Source organism: Cetorhinus maximus, chromosome 18, assembly GCF_964194155.1.
Source record: "Cetorhinus maximus chromosome 18, sCetMax3.hap1.1, whole genome shotgun sequence".
In the NCBI taxonomy this organism is placed as follows: Eukaryota; Metazoa; Chordata; class Chondrichthyes; order Lamniformes; family Cetorhinidae; genus Cetorhinus; species Cetorhinus maximus.
Window position 1 is genome coordinate 51506381 of NC_135896.1, and position 20467 is coordinate 51526847.

At 38.3% G+C, this 20467-nt stretch overlaps 1 protein-coding gene across 5 annotated transcripts in view; it reads left to right on the forward strand.

Moving 5' to 3' along the window:
- Positions 1 to 20467, forward strand: part of arid4a (AT-rich interactive domain 4A) — a 125412-nt gene that overhangs the window by 98209 nt on the left and 6736 nt on the right. For all 5 annotated transcript variants that reach the window (XM_078562703.1, XM_078562705.1, XM_078562704.1 and 2 more), the window contains exons 15-23: positions 1107 to 1311; positions 4553 to 4821; positions 5531 to 5746; positions 7138 to 7222; positions 9869 to 10064; positions 10451 to 10513; positions 15535 to 16668; positions 17882 to 17986; positions 18074 to 18274. In XM_078562703.1, the coding sequence (XP_078418829.1) occupies positions 1107 to 1311; positions 4553 to 4821; positions 5531 to 5746; positions 7138 to 7222; positions 9869 to 10064; positions 10451 to 10513; positions 15535 to 16668; positions 17882 to 17986; positions 18074 to 18274 (2474 nt within the window). The remainder of the gene's footprint in view (positions 1 to 1106; positions 1312 to 4552; positions 4822 to 5530; positions 5747 to 7137; positions 7223 to 9868; positions 10065 to 10450; positions 10514 to 15534; positions 16669 to 17881; positions 17987 to 18073; positions 18275 to 20467) is intronic.

A 20467-nucleotide genomic window follows, 5' to 3' on the forward strand; every position in this document is an offset into this window, starting at 1 on the left:
ATAATCAATCACTGAAAATGTTGTTCATGACTTTGGTTAAATGTTGTTTGATGCTGTGAGAGGAACAGAAACCTGATTGAAGGGATTCAAACAGCTTCAAGAATCTCATCCTCAATTGTAAAATTCTTCCACAGCATTGTCCCTCCAGATCTTTGTAATTTCCTCCAGTCATATGACCCTGCAAATTCTCTCCACTCATTTTTCACCAGTTGAGTTCTCCTTTCTCAGTCCTACCATTAGTTTAAATGGTGGAAAATTAAGAGCATTGTTGCCCGATCTTACAAGCAGGTTGGAGGTGTCTGGTTGGAAAATTACCATTTTAAAGTTGCTGAAGAAACTAAGTAAAATTCTATCTATAATTATTTGTTCAAATTTAAAATACATCAACACAATGTAATATGACTCTTTGTCTAAGACATTGGGATCAGCATGATAAAATTAGTGATAATAGTTAACTCTTCTATCCTGAACTCTTCAATCAGAAAAGCAGTTGATTTAATTAGACCAGATTATTATATATTGTACTATATTCCGTCAGAACCAGGCCTACCCCAGAATTACAGTCCAGCTTCCTAAAACCATTGCAGTATTTCCATCAAAGACAACGTCTCTTTCCCTGAAACTGCTGCCTGCTGATCTGAATTTTATCACGATCTGCTGTAACCTTTCAAGATATATATTTTTTAAATCATTATCACTACTTCAGATTTGCTGGTTACTAAAAATGTTCATGGATACTTTTAAAACCCCAAATTTGGGAATATTTGTATGAATGTTCATTGTCTGAATGTGCTTGACTATAAAACATATAAGCTTCATATAGATGAGCACATTTCCTGACTGAAATTAATACCACAAAATCATAGCACAAAATGTGTAATTTAGTTTAATTGTATATCTGTAAAAAGGTTCATAACTGAACAAAAGTTGTGTTGCAAATCTAGTTGAAATGATGCTTAAGTTGGTTTTCTTTATGATTATGAAATATTTTGGGCATTATTCTTAACTTCCTGCCCGTCAGTGTTGTATTTTCAAATCTAGTTATAGTCAGTGGCTTTGTTTAACATCAGATCTGTGCCTTTCCTTTCTCCTTCTCTGCATCCTAGGTACTTGTATGGCTTTGAGGAATACTGTCGTGCAGCTGACCTTCGCTTCAGGACCATTCACCACATAGAATCTATAGGAAAACCAGTGGAGAAGGATGAAGAGAATGGGACATGTGTTCCAAAGAAAGCACCTACAACTTTAGATGATGAGAAAAGTGATGACACTGAAAATGACAAAGAGGAAAAAGAAGTGAGATCTCCGAGAGTAAGTAATTCTCCAGCTTGAAACTAATTGCAGTGGCGCTGACAGAACAAGGTTAAACATTGAATTTTCTTTACAACTTTCTGAGCGGCATCAACATTGGTTGCTTCAGAGTCATCATCGTCCTAATGTAGAGGCACAGTTTCAAATATAAATCACAATAGTGTTGCTGCACGTAAGCAACATTTTACATTTTGCCTGTAAATGTTATGGTATTGATGTGAATTGTGTGAAATAACTTATTCGTGATCCAATCTCCAGCTGTCTTCCTGATCATAGATTTAATTTGATTAGTATGCACAGAAGGAAATAAATTCAGAGTAGATTATCTAAAATCTTTGTGTAGCACAACCCATCTTGTGGTAACTGCTTAGAAGTTTGTTTAGATGGATTCTGTAGTATCCAACGTAATAAGATCCTCTAATAAAAATCATAATTTAGAATCCATTTAGATTTTTTCCACACAATTAATGGCCAGCCAGCGTGAAACGCCTGCTGAATAGCTCAGTGCTGCCAGGGTGGGGGCAGGAGGAGGGCAGACGATGATGTTTCCGCGGGCACAGGCGAGTGCTGAATGAAAGCTCCCTGAAGGCAGAGAGCTGCCTCGGGGAGCTGCAGACCCAAAAACCATGAAATAAAGTTTTGAAAATCAGGAAAACAATGTCCAAGCATCACAATCAAGCAACAGAACATATAGATGATAAAAATGCTGTCCACAGATTTTTATTTTTATTTTTATTTTATTTAATAGCGGAAACCTCATCCCGCCCTTGGATGAGGTTTGATGAAGGATGCAAAGTCCGCCTGGCCGATTCGCCCGTCTGCCAACCGTAAGGTTGGACGGGCCATGGAAAATCAGAGACGGTTGTGCCATTTATGGGCTTAATTGCACTCTTAATTGTTGGTGGGCACACTTCTGACTTTTGCGTGCACCCACCGAATAAAATATCACGCAAGCGCGGGATGACGTCGGGACACTCGCCCGACGTCTTCTCGTGCGATTTTATGCCCGGTTAAGTCAGGCGCACGCCAGCCCATGGGACGTAAAATTCTGCCCTTCATTTTTAAGGGCAGGATACTTCAACACCACCTAGTGGCTGAATCAAGTGCTGGAGACCTGAAACACAATTATCCTTGTACCTTCAAAATAGAATGGTGCATGGCACTGAGTAGATTTTCCAATTTTCTGTACTCCTTTCCTAAGAACATAACAAATAGGAGCAGGCCAATTTGCCCCTCAAGCTTGCTTTGTCATTTGTTAAGATTATGGCTGATTTGATTGTGGCCTTAAATCTACTTTCCTACCTGCCCCCATAACCCTCGACTCCCTGGCACATCAAAAATCTGTCTAACTCAGCCTTGAACATATTTGATGACCGTACCTCCGCCTCTGTATGGAGAGAGAATCCCAAAGATTAACAACCCTCTCAGATGACATTCTTCCTCACCTCTGACTTAAATGGGAGACTGCTTATTTTTAAACTCTGTGCTGTAACTCTAGACTCCCCCATGAGGGGAAACATTCTCTTGGCATATACCCTGTCAAGCCCCTTATCAAAATCTTTCCTAATAGCGCTCACTCTTACTTGGATGCAGTTCCACAGATGGCAATTTCTCTCCATGCTCTTGCTGAGATTGCAAGTCTTCATATGTTGTTTCATTGGTGATGTGACATTACAGTTGGAATTCATCTTCTCGTTCTTAACCTCAAAATCCAACAGGAGTTAGAGCAATCAAGAGAGGAAGCTCTGATTTTTTTTTGTGTATTTCCCTTCCTAAGCCTGATTCTGAGGCCAGTTGTAGCTCTCAATTAATTCTTTACACAACCCCAGACAGATTGGGAATTTAACCTGAAATCTCATCTAGTCCCAAGGCTAGAGAGGAGTGAAAACAAAAGAAATCTTTCAATGCTTCATCTCTTGATTTCTGTTTAGTAACTTTGGTTGGAATGTGTGTTTATGGACATTGCTGGTGCACTGTGCCTTTTACCCACTTGGTTATTGGAGGAACTCTGGCACAAGGTAGATGTGAAGAAAGATTGAACTGTCAAAATCTACAGAATGTACCAACTGCAGCAAAAAATTGCTAACTTATCTAGTGTTTTTCTGTGTTAATTTAACATTTGTCATGTTATTGAGTTTTAAAATTAAGTGGAAATATACTTCTGAAGGAGGACGTTACAAATCAAAGCGATGTTGTATAATAATATTATATAATATTAATATTAATAGAATTTTCCAAAAGATATACAAAAAAAATCCCCTCCTTAATCGGTAATAATGACTTGCCCCTGACTAGTTTGCACTAATTGTCTGCAGTACTGCAAGTTAAATGATGCAGAAGAGCAAATGGTGTCTTAAAAGGTCATGTTCAGCTCTTAATTTATTTTCTGAATAAAAAGATTAAAGTCTGGGGTAAACGCTTTTGGCACAAATTTTTAGAAATCCTGTTAATTTTATTCTTGGGTAACAAACGTAACTTACTGTAAATACTTTGGGCAGGCAACATTGAGATGTGTACTATAGTCGGTTCAACAAATTCTTTGTTTTTCAGATATACTCTTCAAACTGTGCATCTATGTTTAATATGTCTGTTTGCACATCTGTGCTTGTTTCTGGAATGGCAGAACAATTAATTTGATTTTCTGCCTCTGCCAAAAACTCAGTACTTCAGATGACTGCATTTTGATCTTTGAATCACTTCCTGGGAGATAACAAATACCCATAAATGTCATCTATTTTTGTATAATATTGGATATTACATTTAACAGTATTTAATATTTGTGATGTTTTACAGGTTTTTTATATTTTTAAGATGTCTGGAATTTAATGTGAAGCTATAGCGAATGCACTTTTGTGAAGTGCTGTTAAGTTCTGCCATGTTTGTTCTCAAGCAGTATTGACGAATAGATAACCCAGTTCCTTATAACATGCTTTATAGGGGTTTAATATCATCTTCAAATGCTTAACACTTGCTAGTTCCACATCAATAGTTTTTGCATATTGTGAAACGCAAGTACCAATGGAACATAATTGCTAATCAGGATGCATATTTCAACAATACCTAACTATAGATTGAATAATGGAAATGTTTAATCGGCCACAAAAATGTCTTGGCTGAGGAGCTTTTATCATCCAGACTTACATTGCAATGATCCAGCAAGGAATAAAAAGCTGAATACTTTTGTTTAATCTATTGCAGTTTTAATTATAAACTTGAGTTTAACCAAACTATCCTGCTTTAGGGTCGGAGGAGAAATGCAACACCTGCCAAAAAAGAAGTCAAAGAATTAAAAAAAGAAAAGGTGAATGAGGAAATTAGTAAAGAAAATAAAGAGGTTAAGGAGGACTCCAAGAAACAGGGGAAGGAGACTGATACAGGTCAGCAGAAAAATGTGTCTACACCCAAAAGCAGAGCAGAGAAGAATAAGAAAGAAGAGTCTGAAAAAGATTCTGAGGAAGAGGAGGAAGGTGATGAAGACACTGAAGAGGACCATGAGGATAGACAAAAAAAGTATGTACTTCATTAAATATGCTGTTGCTTAAATATATTTACACACACACTTACACACACACACACACACACACTAGTATTGACTTTGCACGTAATGTGTAAGGCATGTATGATCTACAAAAGAGCCTCTGCGTAGCGAGAGGAACGCAGTGGTGCCACGGAGAATTTATGAACTGTGTCTTTTCAAAGCATAAAATAGTTATGTTTGTATTTTCTTATATCTGATTGGACACTTTTGCTCAGAGTAACTGGAAATGTATAGGATGGTTTCTACTGAAGGCGAAGTTTAAATGATTAGAAAATAAAGAGCTTGGTTTTCATTTTTACTGCATTTCACATCCTTCAGATATCCTGAAACATTACGTAGGCCATGAATTTCGCTTGTGCAACTAATTTATACACCAGGTCCCATAAGCAGGGGAGATAAATGACATGTAAATTTGTTTTGGGAGTGTTTGTGGAATGCATTTTTTAGGAAACAAATAAACTGAGGGCAATCCAGGGGCTGAGACCTGTTGGACAGCACACACCATGAATGAAACCTGTGCCCTTTGTGATCTACATGGCTTAGTTCCAATCTGGGTGGTGCATTTATTTATGCTGCCATTTGAGGAGATTACAACTAAACTTTATTTCTGAGAGCATTTAAAAACTGTGCTATGTCTCTTAATTTTTATTATTCATTTATTTTCTTGCTGGCTTTTCCCAGGGAAGGGAATGAAAATAAAGAGGAGGAGGAAGATGAAGAGGAGGAGGAGGAGGAGGAGGATGATGATGAATTTGAACGATTCCCTTCTGGTACCAAGGTTAAAGTAAAATATGGGCGTGGAAAAAATCAGAAAATCTATGAAGCCAATATTAGAAATTCTGAAGTTGATGATGGAGAGGTTGTCTATTTAGTACATTACTATGGTTGGAATACAAGGTAAGAAAGTTGACTTTACAAATTGTTACAATTATTCTAATCACTCCACTTATTTCTGTTGGCTACTGTAGTTTGGACTTAACTTCGAAGAACAAGCTTGATTCTAATTTTACAAAGCCATCAGAATTGCAATTTCTAAAATGTAGTATTATTTCTTTACTGAAACTATGTACTTCATTCCACCTCAAAACGTTTTTTAAAAGAAAGGTTTGGGTGTCTGTTGTCGCATTGCTGTTTTAACTTGGGGTTTATTGCAGATATTGGCCTGAAATGGTGTGGCCAGCAAGTTACGCTGAAATTTATGCCAATCTTCCTATTAGCAAGTTGCACAATATCCTCAAAATATCATTACTCGCTAGCATATAAAAAAGCAGTGTAAACCACATGTAAGCAGTTGGGGACCAAAGAAGGCACCAAACTTATTCCATGAGCCATCTCACTATTTCGTTCGGGCGCATGCCAGCCAAAATGTCAACGGCCTATTTAAGTCCATTAAGAAACTAATCGAACTAGTTAAGAACGCTGCCCATCCAACCTTAAGGTTGGCAGGCAGGCGAAGAGCCCAAGCGGCCTTTGCGTTTTTCGGGAAACCTCACCCACGGACGGGAAGAGGCTTCCTCAAGCTTTTATAAAATAAATACATTTTCCAAACTTCACAAACATGTCCCAGCTTTCACTTGAGGGGACATGTTTAAATAAATTTTTACTTCCTTTATTTAAATGTTTTATAATCTACTCAATCTCCCTGAGGCAGCTCTGTGCCTGAGGGAGATTGCTGCGCTCTTTCGCGCGCATGTGCAAAAGAGTGCAGGCCCTGACTCTCCCTCCTCCCTCCGCCCACACAGGTAGCGCTGAGCACTACCGGCCACGCATTACACTGGGTGGGCCTTAATTGGCCTGCCCGCTTAAAATGGTGGCGCACAGCCAATCGCGGGCAGCAATTGGTTCTGCACCTGCTCCGGCCCAGCCCGTCTGGCATAGGAAAAATTCTCCCCCTGATTTATATAGCTGGATCTGGTGCCTGTTACTTCTGTTTATCTTGGCTTGTGATGCCAAACCCTGACTTCAATAAGTCTCTTGTTCTGTTTCTGATTGACTTGAGATTACTTGGTTTTATTGTTTTTCGGGAGTTTTCCAGTTAAGTACTTGTTCCTAATTGTATAAGGTTAGTTTTATCTTAACCTTTTTGCAAAACCTACAGTTCTTGTTTGCCTTTGGTATTGATAGAGATATATTGCATTGTTTTCTGTTCCCTTTACATTTCTTTGTTAAATATGAAAAGGAATTCCATTCAAATAGTTTGAATAGATTTTGACATGTCCTATTTCTATGTGTTGTATTTGGTTTGAATGTTGAGCTTTTGAAAGTATAAGATGTCTTATTTCTTTCAGGTATGACGAATGGGTAAAAGGTGATAGAATTCTTTGGCCTTCAGAAAGAGGTGCACCAAAAGGGAAACATAGAAGAAAATTAAAGGTACTAGAAGATAAACGCTGTTTTCTTTAAATCACTTCTTGATATTTTTTGCATGACATCATAATGTAGGAAAATGAATCATGTTGACAAGGGAAATAACCCATTTTAACCAAATGTTCAACGGGTGTTGATGGGTGAAAAAGCGTATTCCATCGTGTAGTGCAGAGATTGCTGAACAAAATATTTGTAAGATTACTATTTTGTCTGCTACAAATTCCAGTGTTTGGGCCTTTCCTCTCCTTCATCAGCAACATGGGAATAAGAGTCGGCTATTTAATTAGATCATAAGTGAAAGGTACCTCAATTCCTTTTACCTGCCTTTGATCTATACTATATTTGTAAACTATTTGCTAAATTCTATCAAAATAAACTTTCAATTTGACCTATTCTAAGGATTTAATATAATAATTTAAAATATTTCCATCGTCGTAGGCAGTTATCTATTTCAAATCCAGATTATTCCAAAGTTGTGGTTAGATATTACTGTTAGTTGTAGAGTTATAAGGTCAAAAGAGTAAGCATTTTAAATTGACTAGTATGCTGGATTCGCACTTTGTCCTTTTGTTTGATTGCCCTTTCACATGTTCAAATTCATAACAGACTGACTGAAAATTTGCTATCAATGGAATGAAAGTCAGGTAAGTTCTATAAAGGCCATGCAGTACACCTCACAAGCATAATGCCCAAGCGTGAAAATTAAAGTCTACACCCTTGTCTCAAGCTAGTGGCATAAAATGGGTTAAAAGAACCTTATTCCAATTTTTTGTGGATGTGAGTTTCAGCACAAAACTGCTCAAATTTCAGCATAATTCAATGTGGGAATTGGAAAAATTAAAACTGATCAAGGCAAAATAAAAAGAAACTTCCCGACATATCTTACAGTTTTGTATCAAGAGCTCTAGGTTAGTGGGTTTATTAAACGCAGAACAACCAGAGATAGCAACCTATCTCTGTAACCTATGTACTGTTCCGATCTCATAACGTCTATTTGTCTATGCTCTTTTCTATTGTTTTTTCAATAGAAACCAAGAGTACTATGGGGAAGTAAGGAAATAAAAACAGAAAATACTGGAAATGCATCGCAGGTTTGTTTGCATCTTAAAAGAGACATGTATTTCCAGTGTTTTGTGTTTTAATTCCGATCTGCTAATGCCAGAAGTTGTGATGCAATCTCTTGTCTTCCACGTGCTCTAAGCATTCTTTTCCATACAATAAGAATAGATCAGTTTGATAGTATGGGACAAGAACAAGCCTCACTTTCAAGTAGTGTTCCTGGTTAATTTTAATCTTCTGTGTTCTATCTGGAAGAAGCCCATCAATTGAGAGGGATTTTGCAGGCAGGTGGACACCAGAGACATGGAGCAAACACAAGAAGATTAAGAATATAACAGAAAGCATGGAACAAATAAAGACACTTTGATCAACTTGAGCATGCTTTTTAATACTCAGCTTATACCACATTTTTTTACTCCACGTCTCCTGCTTCAAGTCAGTTGATTGTGAGTCCAGCACCACTGTCTTTGATTATATAATCTAGGCTGACACCAGTCTAATATGAAGAGAATGCTTCGTTGTTAAGGTGTTATCTTTCAGTTGAGATATTAAAGTGAGGCCGTGTCTGCCTGCTTATGTGAATGTAAAAGATCCTATGATTCTATTGGAAGAATATTGACAACTGTTGCCATTTGATCTTCTGAGGAAAAAAATCCCATTAATGATCATGGCCCCCAAAAGTAATCATGTAAATAACTCCATGCACAACTACATTTTTGTCATCTGTCTTTTTTTAGAACTACTTCTTCAGGATTTTTATTTCTTTAGGAAAGAACCCAGAATGGTTAGATTTAGAAGTCACTACCACAAAGAGTAGTTGAGGTAACTAGAATAGATGCATTTAAAGGGAAGCTGGATAAACACATGAGGGAGAAAGGAATATATGGATAAGTTAATGTAAGGTGGGAGGAGGTTCATGTGGACCATAAACATCAGCATAGACTTGTTGAGCAGAATGGTCTCTTTCAGTGCAGTAAATACTATGTAAATGATGCAAAATAGACTTTTGCTTCTGAAATCATGCTGTTTGGTGTACATGTTTTCAAACCAAGAGACTTGCTCAATTTTTATTAGTTCATCGGATAAATTGTAAAATGTTATGTCTTTTAAACAAACTGTCATCTTGGAATGCATCAACTCTGCTCACCCATGTGTTTACTTATCTACATTGGTTCCTAGTCCACCAATCCCTCGAATTTAAAATCCTTATCCTTGTTTGCAATTCCTTCCTGGGGCTCACCACCTCCGACTCTGTAACCTTCCAAGATTCCTGCACTCCTACAGTTCTGGTCGCATACGCATCCCTGATATCATTGGCAGCCATGCTTTCAGCTGTCTAAGTCCCAAACTTTGAAATTCCCTCCTGTCCCTCTACCTCTTTGTCTCCTTTAAGGTGCTCCTTAAAATCTGCCTCTTTGACTAAGATTTTGGTCACCTATCCTAACATCTCTCTATGTGACTTGGTGTCAAATTTTGTTTGCTGACTTTCCTGGGAGGCACCTTGGACGTTTTACTATATAAAAGGTGCCATATAAATATATAAATGAAAGCTGTTGTTCTGTAGGTGCTAATTTCATTATTTGTTACATGCAGAATAAACAAGATCACGAAAAGAAAGACGATGACAAACAAAACAAATCAAAACGTGGGCGCCCTAGTCTGAAATCTCCACCGACTGCCAATTCACAACGTAGTTTATCCAAAACTCCAGGTAACGAGGGGAAAAGTGGAACCAGAAGTATGAGGAATAATACATCTGATTCTTCACCTATTCTCAATGGAGTGGAAGGTATGAACTCAAATGCTACATTTTACTGTTTCTTTCTCCTCAAAGAGAAATATTTATGATAGTAAATGCTACACTGTATTGATAAGTATCCTTAAAACTGCTGTAGTATGGATTTTAGATTCTGATTTCAAACTTATGCTTTCAAAATCATCCATCTGTATTGTGCAAATGGGTAAAACTCCAAATGTATAAGTGTGGTATAAATGTTGGACTTTCTGGCAAGTTACTGTCAACTAAAAATGCACAACTTCAACGTTCCATTGAATCAATTTCACATCCTGGTCTTGCTTTTCAACTGGCAAACATGCTTTTGGATTCATGTACATTTTAATTAAATGTATAATTTCTGCTAAATGCTTATAACTCTTGATGTTTGCTTTCTCCAGGTCTTCCTCGAAGGCGCACCAGGCGTAGTTCTGGGATGTATGATTCAGACAAAGCATCAAATGGTACAGATAATTGGTTATTAACTTGAACTAATAGTTATTGTTTTATATACCAGTAAATTAAAGGACTAATGTGTGTCCCATTTATATTTTTTATTGTATGGTGCCAGTACTTGTTTTCCAAATTTCCCCCATATTTCTTCAGCATGGATTTGAAACAGCAGCGATAATACTATAACATCTGGGTCTACATAGGAATAGGAGTACGCCATTCAACCCTTTGTGCTTTATGTATCACTCAGTGAGATCATGACTGATCTATATTTTCTCCATCCAGCTGCCTTGGCTCTGTACCCTTTTATACCTTTATCTAGCAAATATCTATCAATCTTAGGTTTAAAATTATCTATTGAGCTAGTGTCTACTGTATTTTGTGCAAGAAAATTCAACACTCCTAACACCCTTTGAATTAAGAGATATTTCCTGACTCCTCTCCTGAATGGCCTAGCTCTGATTTTAGGATTATATCTCTTTGTCTTGGACTCCTCTGAGATTTGCTAAAACATATGCACTCAGAAGCGGCCCTTGTCATTATATTCTTCTGACCTATGACTTTTCCAGATGACTGTGCCAGTGCGAGGTGTCAGTGGTATGGAAATTAATGTTGCTGGCCTACGTGAAGGGGCTGACAGCTGACCAGAAGAACATGGTACCTCAGTGGTTGCTATGTACTGTATTACAGGTCTTTTTTCCCATGTAAGAAAGGAATTAGACCACATAGTAAAATTGACTTCTGTCTCTGGAAGTAATTGTGTACGTTATTTATATTGTGTTGCTACATTTGAATAGAGATATGCTTTTGGAGCCAGTGCTGTAATATAAATGACTGGTGCAACATTTAAGGTTTGTACCATTCACAAGCTAATGATTGGATTGGCATGCTTCATATTTGACTCAGTGTAGGATAAATTTGTTGTATTTACCTGTTTGGGCTTGATTGTGATGGGCTGAGGTACTTTACCATTATTTATTCCAGTAATCTAAATCTACTTTTTTGAAGGTTCAGTAAAAAATTACCTGTTTGTTTCAAAGTGATCAAAAGTGAGCTTTAAGTTCCTTCTTGCTCCAGTGTGTCATTTTAATGAAAATGTATTGTTCATCTCTAACAGCATAATGTCTTAGTCTTTGAGACTGACTCTTGATTGCTCCAGGCTGTTGGTGTGTAAATACATGCTTCAGAGCAAACACTATTGCAAGATTTTAGCCCAGGATTAAGCATTTGTCTCAAAGGCTAGTAAAGGAGTTCTCCCACCAATAAGTGGGTAGCACATTTCCACCAATGGTAAAAAGAGAAAATCTGGTTCTAGTGAATTACTCAGGTTTTCCACTTAAAAATAGACCAGGAATATATAAATGTAGATAGTACACGAAAAAGAGGACAAGAATAAGATGCCCCCTCCAAAAAAAACCAGATATAAATGTGTTTCTAATTTACACAACTGTTGATAGCCTCCATAGGTGGTCTGGCTTCTAAACGAGAAACACAACAACTTTCATTTATATAGTGTATGTAATGTAGGAGAATGTTCCAAGGGACTTCAGTGGTGTGAGGGAAAGGATGGCATGAGCCAGGAAAGGACAGATTAGGACAGACCAAAAACCTGATGAAGAGATGGATTTTATTGAGCGTCTTAAAGGAAGCCAGAGAGGGAGATGGGTGAAGTTGGAGGATGAAGAGAGTGAGTTTGGGTGGTTAGAGGAGATTAGAGATGGGGACAGGCAAGGCCCTTTTTAAGTGATACAAGCCTTGGCTCATCACTACTGAGCCATAAGATTGTGGGTTCAAGTCCCCATCCAGAGATCTGAGCACATAATCTGGGCTGGCACTTCAGTACAGTACTGAAGGAATGCTACACTCAAGATGCCACCTTTCAAATGGGATGTTAAATCAAGGCCCTGCCAGACCCTCAGATTGACTTAAAAGATCTCACTGCTCTATTCAAAAAAGTGATTGGGCGTTCCCCTAGTGTCCTCACCAGCATTTATCCCTCAAACACTTAAATGCGGATGATCTGGTCATTTATTTCATTGCAGTTTACGAGATATTGCAGTGCTTAAACAACAAAACTGGGTGCTGCGTTTCCTACATTGCAACAATGATTGCACTCCAAAACTACTTAATTGAGTGTGATGTGCTTTTGGACATCTAGATGCTATCGAGGGCCCTATTTTAACAGTAAATTGTGTTAATTTCTCTTTTGGTTGTATGGAGAACTCAGAAGTACAATCTTGCTTTAACAGAGGCAAAATACTGTAGATGCTGGAAATCGGAATTAAAAACAAAGTGCTGGAAATACTCAGCAGGTCTGACAGCATCTGCAGGGAGAGAAAAACAGAGTTAACTTTTCGAGTCGAATATGACTCTTCAGAACTATCTAGTTTTACTGGTAATACTAGGACCAAAAGAAAATTGATCAGTGTGACAATCATGTTGCACAGTAATTTTTTCTGTTGTGTTTAAATCAAAAGCATATTTTAATGTGTTTCTTTACAAAGGATTACATAGGATATATGGCTCAGAAACAGGCCATTCAGCCCAACCAGACCATGCTGTACTTTCGCCCCATTTAAGCTTCCTCCTGTCTATCCTAGTCTGAATCCCTTCTCCCTCATATGCTTGTCTAAACCACCCCTTAAATGTATCTATACCATTTGCTTCAACCACTCCCTGTGGCAGCGAGTTCCACATTTTCATTTTAGCTGTGCCTTAGGTAGCACTATCGCCACTGCATCCAGGGCTTAAGCATATGAATCAAGGCTGACACTATGATGCAGGACCGAAGAGCGCTGTACTGTCTGAGTTGTTGTCTTTTGGATGAGATGTTGAACTAATGCCTCAAGTGCCTGCTCAGGTGGATGTAAAAGATCCCACGGCACTATTTCGAGGAAAAGCAGGGAAGTTATTCCCGGTGTTCAAGTCAGTGTTCAAAAACAGGTTATCTGATCATTATTATGTTGCTGTTTGTGGGAGTTTGCTGTGCACAAATTGGCTGCTCCATTTGCTACATTACAACAGTGACTACACTTCATATTACAACAATGACTACACTTCAAAAGTACCTCAATAGCTGTAAACTGCTTTGAGAGGTCCAGTGGTCATGCAAAGCGCTGAATAAATGCAAGTCTTGTTGTTTGGATAAACTTTCTTCTGAATTCTCTGTTGGATTTCTTGGTTGACTATCTTATATTGATGGCATCCAGTTATGCTCTTCCACACAAGTAGAAATGTTCTCTCTGTATCCACTCTATCTAAACCTTTCATAATTTTAAAGATCTCTGTTAGGTCAGCCCTCCACTGCCTTTTTTTCAAGAGGAAAGAGATGTACCTTGTTCATCCTTTCCTGATATGTATATCCTCGCATTTCTGGCATAATACTTTTAAAACTTTTCTGCACTCTTTCAACTGCCTCCAAATCGTTTTTATGATTTGGTGACCAGAACCGCACATTGTACTCTTAAGTGTGGTCTTACCAAAGTTCGATACAGGTTTAGCATAATTTCTCTATTTTGAATTTTATTTTTCTAGAAACAAACCCTCGTGTTTGGTTTGCTTTTTTTAATGGCCTTGCTAACCAATGGTGCAATTTTCAGTGATTGATGTATTTGTACTCCAAGGCCAGGATTTTCCCATTGGTGAGCGGGGGGGCAGGGCCCACTCGCCGACGCGTGGTGATGTCAGGCGGAACTCCTAACATTTAAAATTTTCATGTAGGCGGGGACTCAGCAGTATCAGCTGTGCACCCGCTGACCTGTCAATGGCCAATTGAGGCCATTGATAGAGTCATTAAAGTAATTAATGGACCTGCCCGTCCAACCTTAAGGTTGGTGGGCAGGCCAGGAGCCCTGGCGGGCATTAGAAAAAGCATGAAACCCCGTCCACAGGCGGGATGAGGTTTCATGTAGGTTTTTAAAAATTTAATTAAAGTGTTTTTACAAGTTTCGGACATGTCCCAGCTCATGTGACAGTGTCACATGAGGGGACATGTCAGGGAATTTTTTTTTTCTATTTTTTAATAATTTTTAATGTACAGCCGATCTCCCTGAGGCCTGCCACGAGGCCTTAATTGGGCCGCCCACGTAAAATGGCGGTGCGCCCCTGATTGGAGGCGTGCCTCTGCGTACCGGCTCTTCAACTCCCTCCTCCCCCCCACAATGGGGGGAATAATCTGCCCCAAGTTCCCTTTGTTCTTCTACCCCATCTAGACCTACATCTTCCAAGTAATAAGTGACCTTCCTGTTCTTCCAACCAAAATGTACTACTTCACATTTAACTGTCCGTTTTGCATATTTATTAATGTACTCATGTAATTTGTTGTAGTCCCCTTCAATATTGACCATCCTTCTTTAATTTGGTATCATCTGCAAATTTAGAAATTACGTTTTTGCTTCCAAAGTCCAAATCATTCATGTAAATTGTGAACAGCAGCGTTCCCAGCACTGATTTTTGTGGAACAGCACTACCCACCCTCTGCCTCTCTGAATAGCTAGCCTTTACTCCCGCTCTCTGCGTTCTGTCTTGGAGCCAGCTAGCAATCTGTTCTGCCACTTGTCCCCTGAGTTTGCATTATCTGTTCTTATTTATTAGTCCATTAGGAGACACCTTATCAAAGATCTTTTGAAAATCCAGATGAATTACATCTAATGCATTACCATTGCCTACTCTCTGTGTCACCTCCTCAAAAATTCGATTATGTTGGTCGAGCAAGATTTTGCTTTTTGAAATCCATGCTGACTATTCATTATTATATTTTTCATTTCTAGGTTTTCTTCTATTCTCACCTTTAGTAGAGCTTCCATTATTTTCCTACCACCGAAGTTAAGCTGACTGGTCTATAATTCCCTGGACATGTTCTATCCCCCTTAAATATAGATATATGTTAGCTCTCTGCCAGTCATCTAGCATTACATTTTAACGTTTTCTGTATGTTTTAGGATAAGATATTAGTTGAGCTGCATATTATCGTTTTGCATTTTTATTTTTGCTTCATTCTCAATATTTAATTTGAAATCATGTTTTGTTATAGGGTCTACCAACTCCTCAGATGAAAGTGAAGTAGAAATTTCAGCAGACAAATCTGTGAAAGAGGAAGTTGGTTCCACAAAGACATTAGATGAAGAAGAGAAACCTGAAGGGAAAAAACTCAAAGATATTTGTATGCAAGAAATGAGGGAATTACCTTGTGAGGATGATTTGAAAACCACATCTGTAAAGCAAGAAGTAGAAAGTATAGAACAAACTGATAATAACGAGAAAATGGTAACTCAGGCTGAAGATATACGAAAAGAGATTGTGGACAAGTCTCCAAAAGGCAAAGGAAGGAGGAGTAGGACACGGGATTTTTATTCAGAAAATAGTAAGACTATCCTTGTTAATCACATAATTACTGAAAGCAGAGAAGACATGGAAAAATTGGAAAGCTCAGAGGTCAAGCAGTTACCTGTTCCCAGTGTGCCTGAAGAAGCAGTCCCAGTTATAGACACTGGCTTGTCAAATGAACTTACAAATGATGAGAAGAAACCAGGGAAAAGAAAATCTCCGGAGCAGTTAACGCCTGATAAAAGACTTCGAATAGAAAGTGAAGAAAAATTGCAAACTGTAAAAGATGTAGCTATTGAGAATGTGGAGTACTTTGCAGGTGATTTTGAAGAATCTAAAACTGTTGAAAGGTTAGAACTTGAAAATGGTGAAGCTTCTCCTTTAGAGATTGTGACAAATAGGTGTGTGAAGCAGGAATTGGAAGCGCCCTGTCTAGAAATTGAAGAGAATATTTCATTGAAAACTGATGAAGATATTATGCCTCCAATTGGACCTGAAGCTTTAGTTTGCCATGAGGTAGATTTGGATGACTTTGATGAAAAAGAGAAAAGTAGCAATGAAGATGTACGCGCTGGAAACTCTGGATCCAATTCTCCTGAATCAGTGATAGCTGTTGTATCTGGCTCAGTGCAGCAGGTTTTGCCAATTGCTTCCCCAGCACTGCTTCATCAGGATGAGGTTCGTAGCGTAAAAAGTGAAAGTGACATTACTATTGAAGTGGACAGTGTTGCTGGAGAATCGCAGGAAGGATTGTGCGAGAGTGAGTCTGCCAATGGGTTTGATGCCAGTACAAGCTCGAGCAGCAGCATTATAGTACAAGAGACTGAGAACAAGGAAAAAGGTAGACATTTGTATACATAAGCAGCATTGTTAACTATGGAATTAATTCTGAAATGTTGGATAATTTGGGTAGTATGTTTCAGGTTTTGTTGGGGGCACTTTTTATTTTGCATTTTCATTCCTTCTCACTGCTCTCTGTGCCAGACACCATTTGCTGATCAGGTGGGCAAACAAGCAACCTATTTCGAGGCTTCTGGCAAAGCCACTCTGAACACTGTTAAAAAGTTTGTAGAAAGGCGAATCTCCCTCTCTTATTAATATTCTGCATGCTATTTTTTCAAGGAAGTAGCTGCATGGATGATCTCCCAGGCCATTTAAGTGGAAAACACTGTTACTGTCCTTTTTAGTGGTTCCCAAAATACCATCCTTTTTGAAAAAAATATTATTAATTCATTTTTGCTAGTGTCTTGCATACTTGTAATCATTTTGCACACTTTTAAGAATTACATTTCTATCTCCTTCCTGTTTTGGAAATGTTCAATTACGCTTGGGTAGAACTCAAACTCTCTAGTACCTCAAGAGGGCATATTCTTGGTGTGAGCCTATGCAGTGAAAAGCCTATTTCAGTATGAGAGACATCACAGCAAAACCACATCTAAAGTCACACACCTGCTCATCTAAAATCTTGTGTAACCAGGGATCAATGGATAACATCAATCAGAAGCAATCATGTGTGGGGTGTGTAAAATTAATTCTCTGGAAACATGGCAGTCAAGTGGCCCAAATGCTTGGGAGCTTTCATGAGTAACAACAGCACCATTAGAAGCCATTCAGGGAAATAGCTAAATGGGACTAATTTATTAGACAAAACCAGGGAGCAAAAGACTTATTTTAAAGATTACTTATTGTCATATGGCTCAGCCTCCAGCAGAGAAGGTATGGCTTAACTTTTATCAGATGTATTAGGAATGATCCAAGTAAAATTCAGGTGATGTGCAAGATTTGGGTAAAGCATTTTGTGTATCCTGGGTCTATATGGGGTTTTGATTATGGCTGGACCCACAGAAGAAATTTCCATCTATAAGCACTCTAAAAACCACTTGGCATTGACCTTTATTTATACCAGTGTCTTATAGGCATGAACATGTTGATATTTAAATGAAATCCAGGAACCAGTTGGGTCTTTAATAACTATAACCTCAGTAGCTCAGCAGCTTAGTTGTTCTGCAGCAGCATGGTTTACTTTTGCATTCAATTGTTTTAATTTCATGTAGGTCAGAAAAGAATAAGTGACAACAGCAATGGGACACCAGCGAAGAAACAAAAGCGTAGCCACAAACGGTCAAATGTGTCCAGTAAGAATGAAAAGAATGGAACTGGTAGGCTCTGAAGCCAGAACTTTAAAACAAGTTTTTACCTTTTTATTAAATGCATGCATGTTTTTAATTCTGATTTTATTTATAAAGGTAATAGCAGTGACAGTGAGGACCTTGCAGTCACTGACAACTCCAATAAATGCACTCCAGTGAAGAGCTCAAATAAGTCTCAAAAACTTGGCAGATCCCCTTCAAGGACTTCTCCGAACAGTAAAGATGGGGATAAGCATAAAGAGAAAGATGGAAGTGATGGTACATCACCCAGGACTTATAAATGGAGTTTCCAGCTCAGTAAGAAAACTTTACATTTACTTGATGCATCAAACAACTTAATGTGCTAACCTACCATGTTGATATGAGAGGATGGAGTGTAAAAATAACTGATGAATTTGAAATAAATCTTCTCAGTTTATTCTACAAAGTAAATTTTTGTTTGGCCAATTACCATCTCCACCAGCAATAGCGTGCAGGTTGGTGTTAATGCAAAGTACCTGCTTTTAGATGCATCTAGAGCTATTGTGCATGAGTGCTTGGGTGAAATGCCAAAATTTGTATGACAGAACTCATTTTCTTGAATCTTTTCTGCTGGCTCAATTTTCAAGCGATGGGAGTCGGAATCTAATGTGGCTATGTTTTCTTCAGTGTTGCACACCACCTCCTTCACATTAAACTGTTAAATGATTAAACTGTTTTTGTTAATTAATGGAATGTCAAAAAAAGTATTTATGGTGCTGATTCTAATTGGACAGCTGAGGCTGATAGAAAAAAGCAATGCTGCAGAGATCTCTACTGCCCATAATGTCTAAATGTAACAATGGCTTAGAGCTACATGGAATATGTATGTAATACAATTAGTCTGATCTGCGGGTACTCGAAATAGCCAGCATGTTTATTGTGTTTGACTTCAATGGAAATGGCAAATGGTTAGCGATATTTGCTTAATTAGGTGGCTGGCCATGATGAACATGGATGGTGTAAATGGTGGAGACTATTCTTTATTTGTACCTGTAATTTGCAGTCAATTAAAATTTTGCATTGTACTATCTCAGTGTTTGTCGTTGCTGCATTTGAAAAATGAACCTTACTTGAACAGAAGGGGAAAACTTTTTTTTGCTGGTGCTGGGGAGTGAGCTGGGCCAAGTGGACTAAGTGTCTGTGGGGAATACTTGGGTGAGAAAATCATGATGTCATAAGATTTAGACATGTATTACAGTGGAGTAAGGAGCAATCTAAAGTGGAAGAGAGCTAATTTCAATGGGATGAAAAGAGATCTAGCCAAAGTAAAATGGAACAAAAGACTGACAGAAAAAAATCTGTAACAGAAAAATGGGTGATCTTTAAGGAGATGCCTTCGGTATAGGCTAGGTACATTCCAACAAGAGTGCAAGGTAGGAGAACCAAAACCAGGGCTCCTTGGATGACAAGGGAGATAGAGAATATGATGAAATAAAGAAAAGAGGATGTATGATGCATGTCTGGTAAATTCTTTAAGTGAGAGTCAGGTTAAATGCAGAAGGTTGAGAGAGGAAGTGAAGAGGGAAAGTAAGACTGGCAAAGAGACAATATAAGAATAGAATGGCACTCAACATAAAAAGGAATCCAAAAATCATCAGCTGACATGTAAATAGTAAGAGGGTAGTAGGAGGTGGCATGGTCTTATTTGGGATAAGAGGGTGATATATGCTTAGAGGCACAGGGCAAGGCTAGAATACTTAATGTGTACTTTGTAGATTGTTTACTAAGGAGGAGGAATCTGACAAAATATCAGGGGAGGTAGAGGTAATGGATAGGGTGAAAATTGAAATGCAGCATGTGCTGGAAAGGCAGTCAATGCATGGAGTGGGTAAATCACTTGGTCCAGATGGCTTGCATCCCAGGTTGCTAAAGGAAGTTGGGGTGGAGATAATGGAAGGGCTTGCCATAATCTTCTCATCATCCCTGGATACAGGGGAGATGCCAGAGGACTGGAGAATGACAAATGCCTTATTCAAGAAAGTGTGTAAGGGTATTCATAGCAGCTACAGGCCAGTTAGTTTAATGTCAGTGATAAACAAGGTATTAGAAACAATGAACAGGGGGGAAAGTCAACAGGCACTTGGAGAGATTTGGGTTAGTTAAGGATAACCAGCGCAGATTTGTAAAAGGCAGATCGTGCTTACTATTCTAATTAATTTTTTTGATGAAGTAACAGAGAAGGTTGATGAAGGGAATGCAATGGATGTTGTCTATATGGATCTCAAGAAAGAAGTCTGCTTAACAAAATTGTGACTCGTAATAGGAGGGTCAATGTCAATTTGGATTTTAAAAAAGCTGTGTTGAGGACAGAAAACAGCGAGTTTTGATTAATGGTTATTTTTCAGACTGGGGGATGGTGGACAATGCTGTTTCCCCAAGGTTCAGTGCTAGGACCACTGCTTTTTTGAGATATCATTGGAATACAGAGTAAAATTTCAAAATTTACCAATGATACCAAACTTGGAGGTG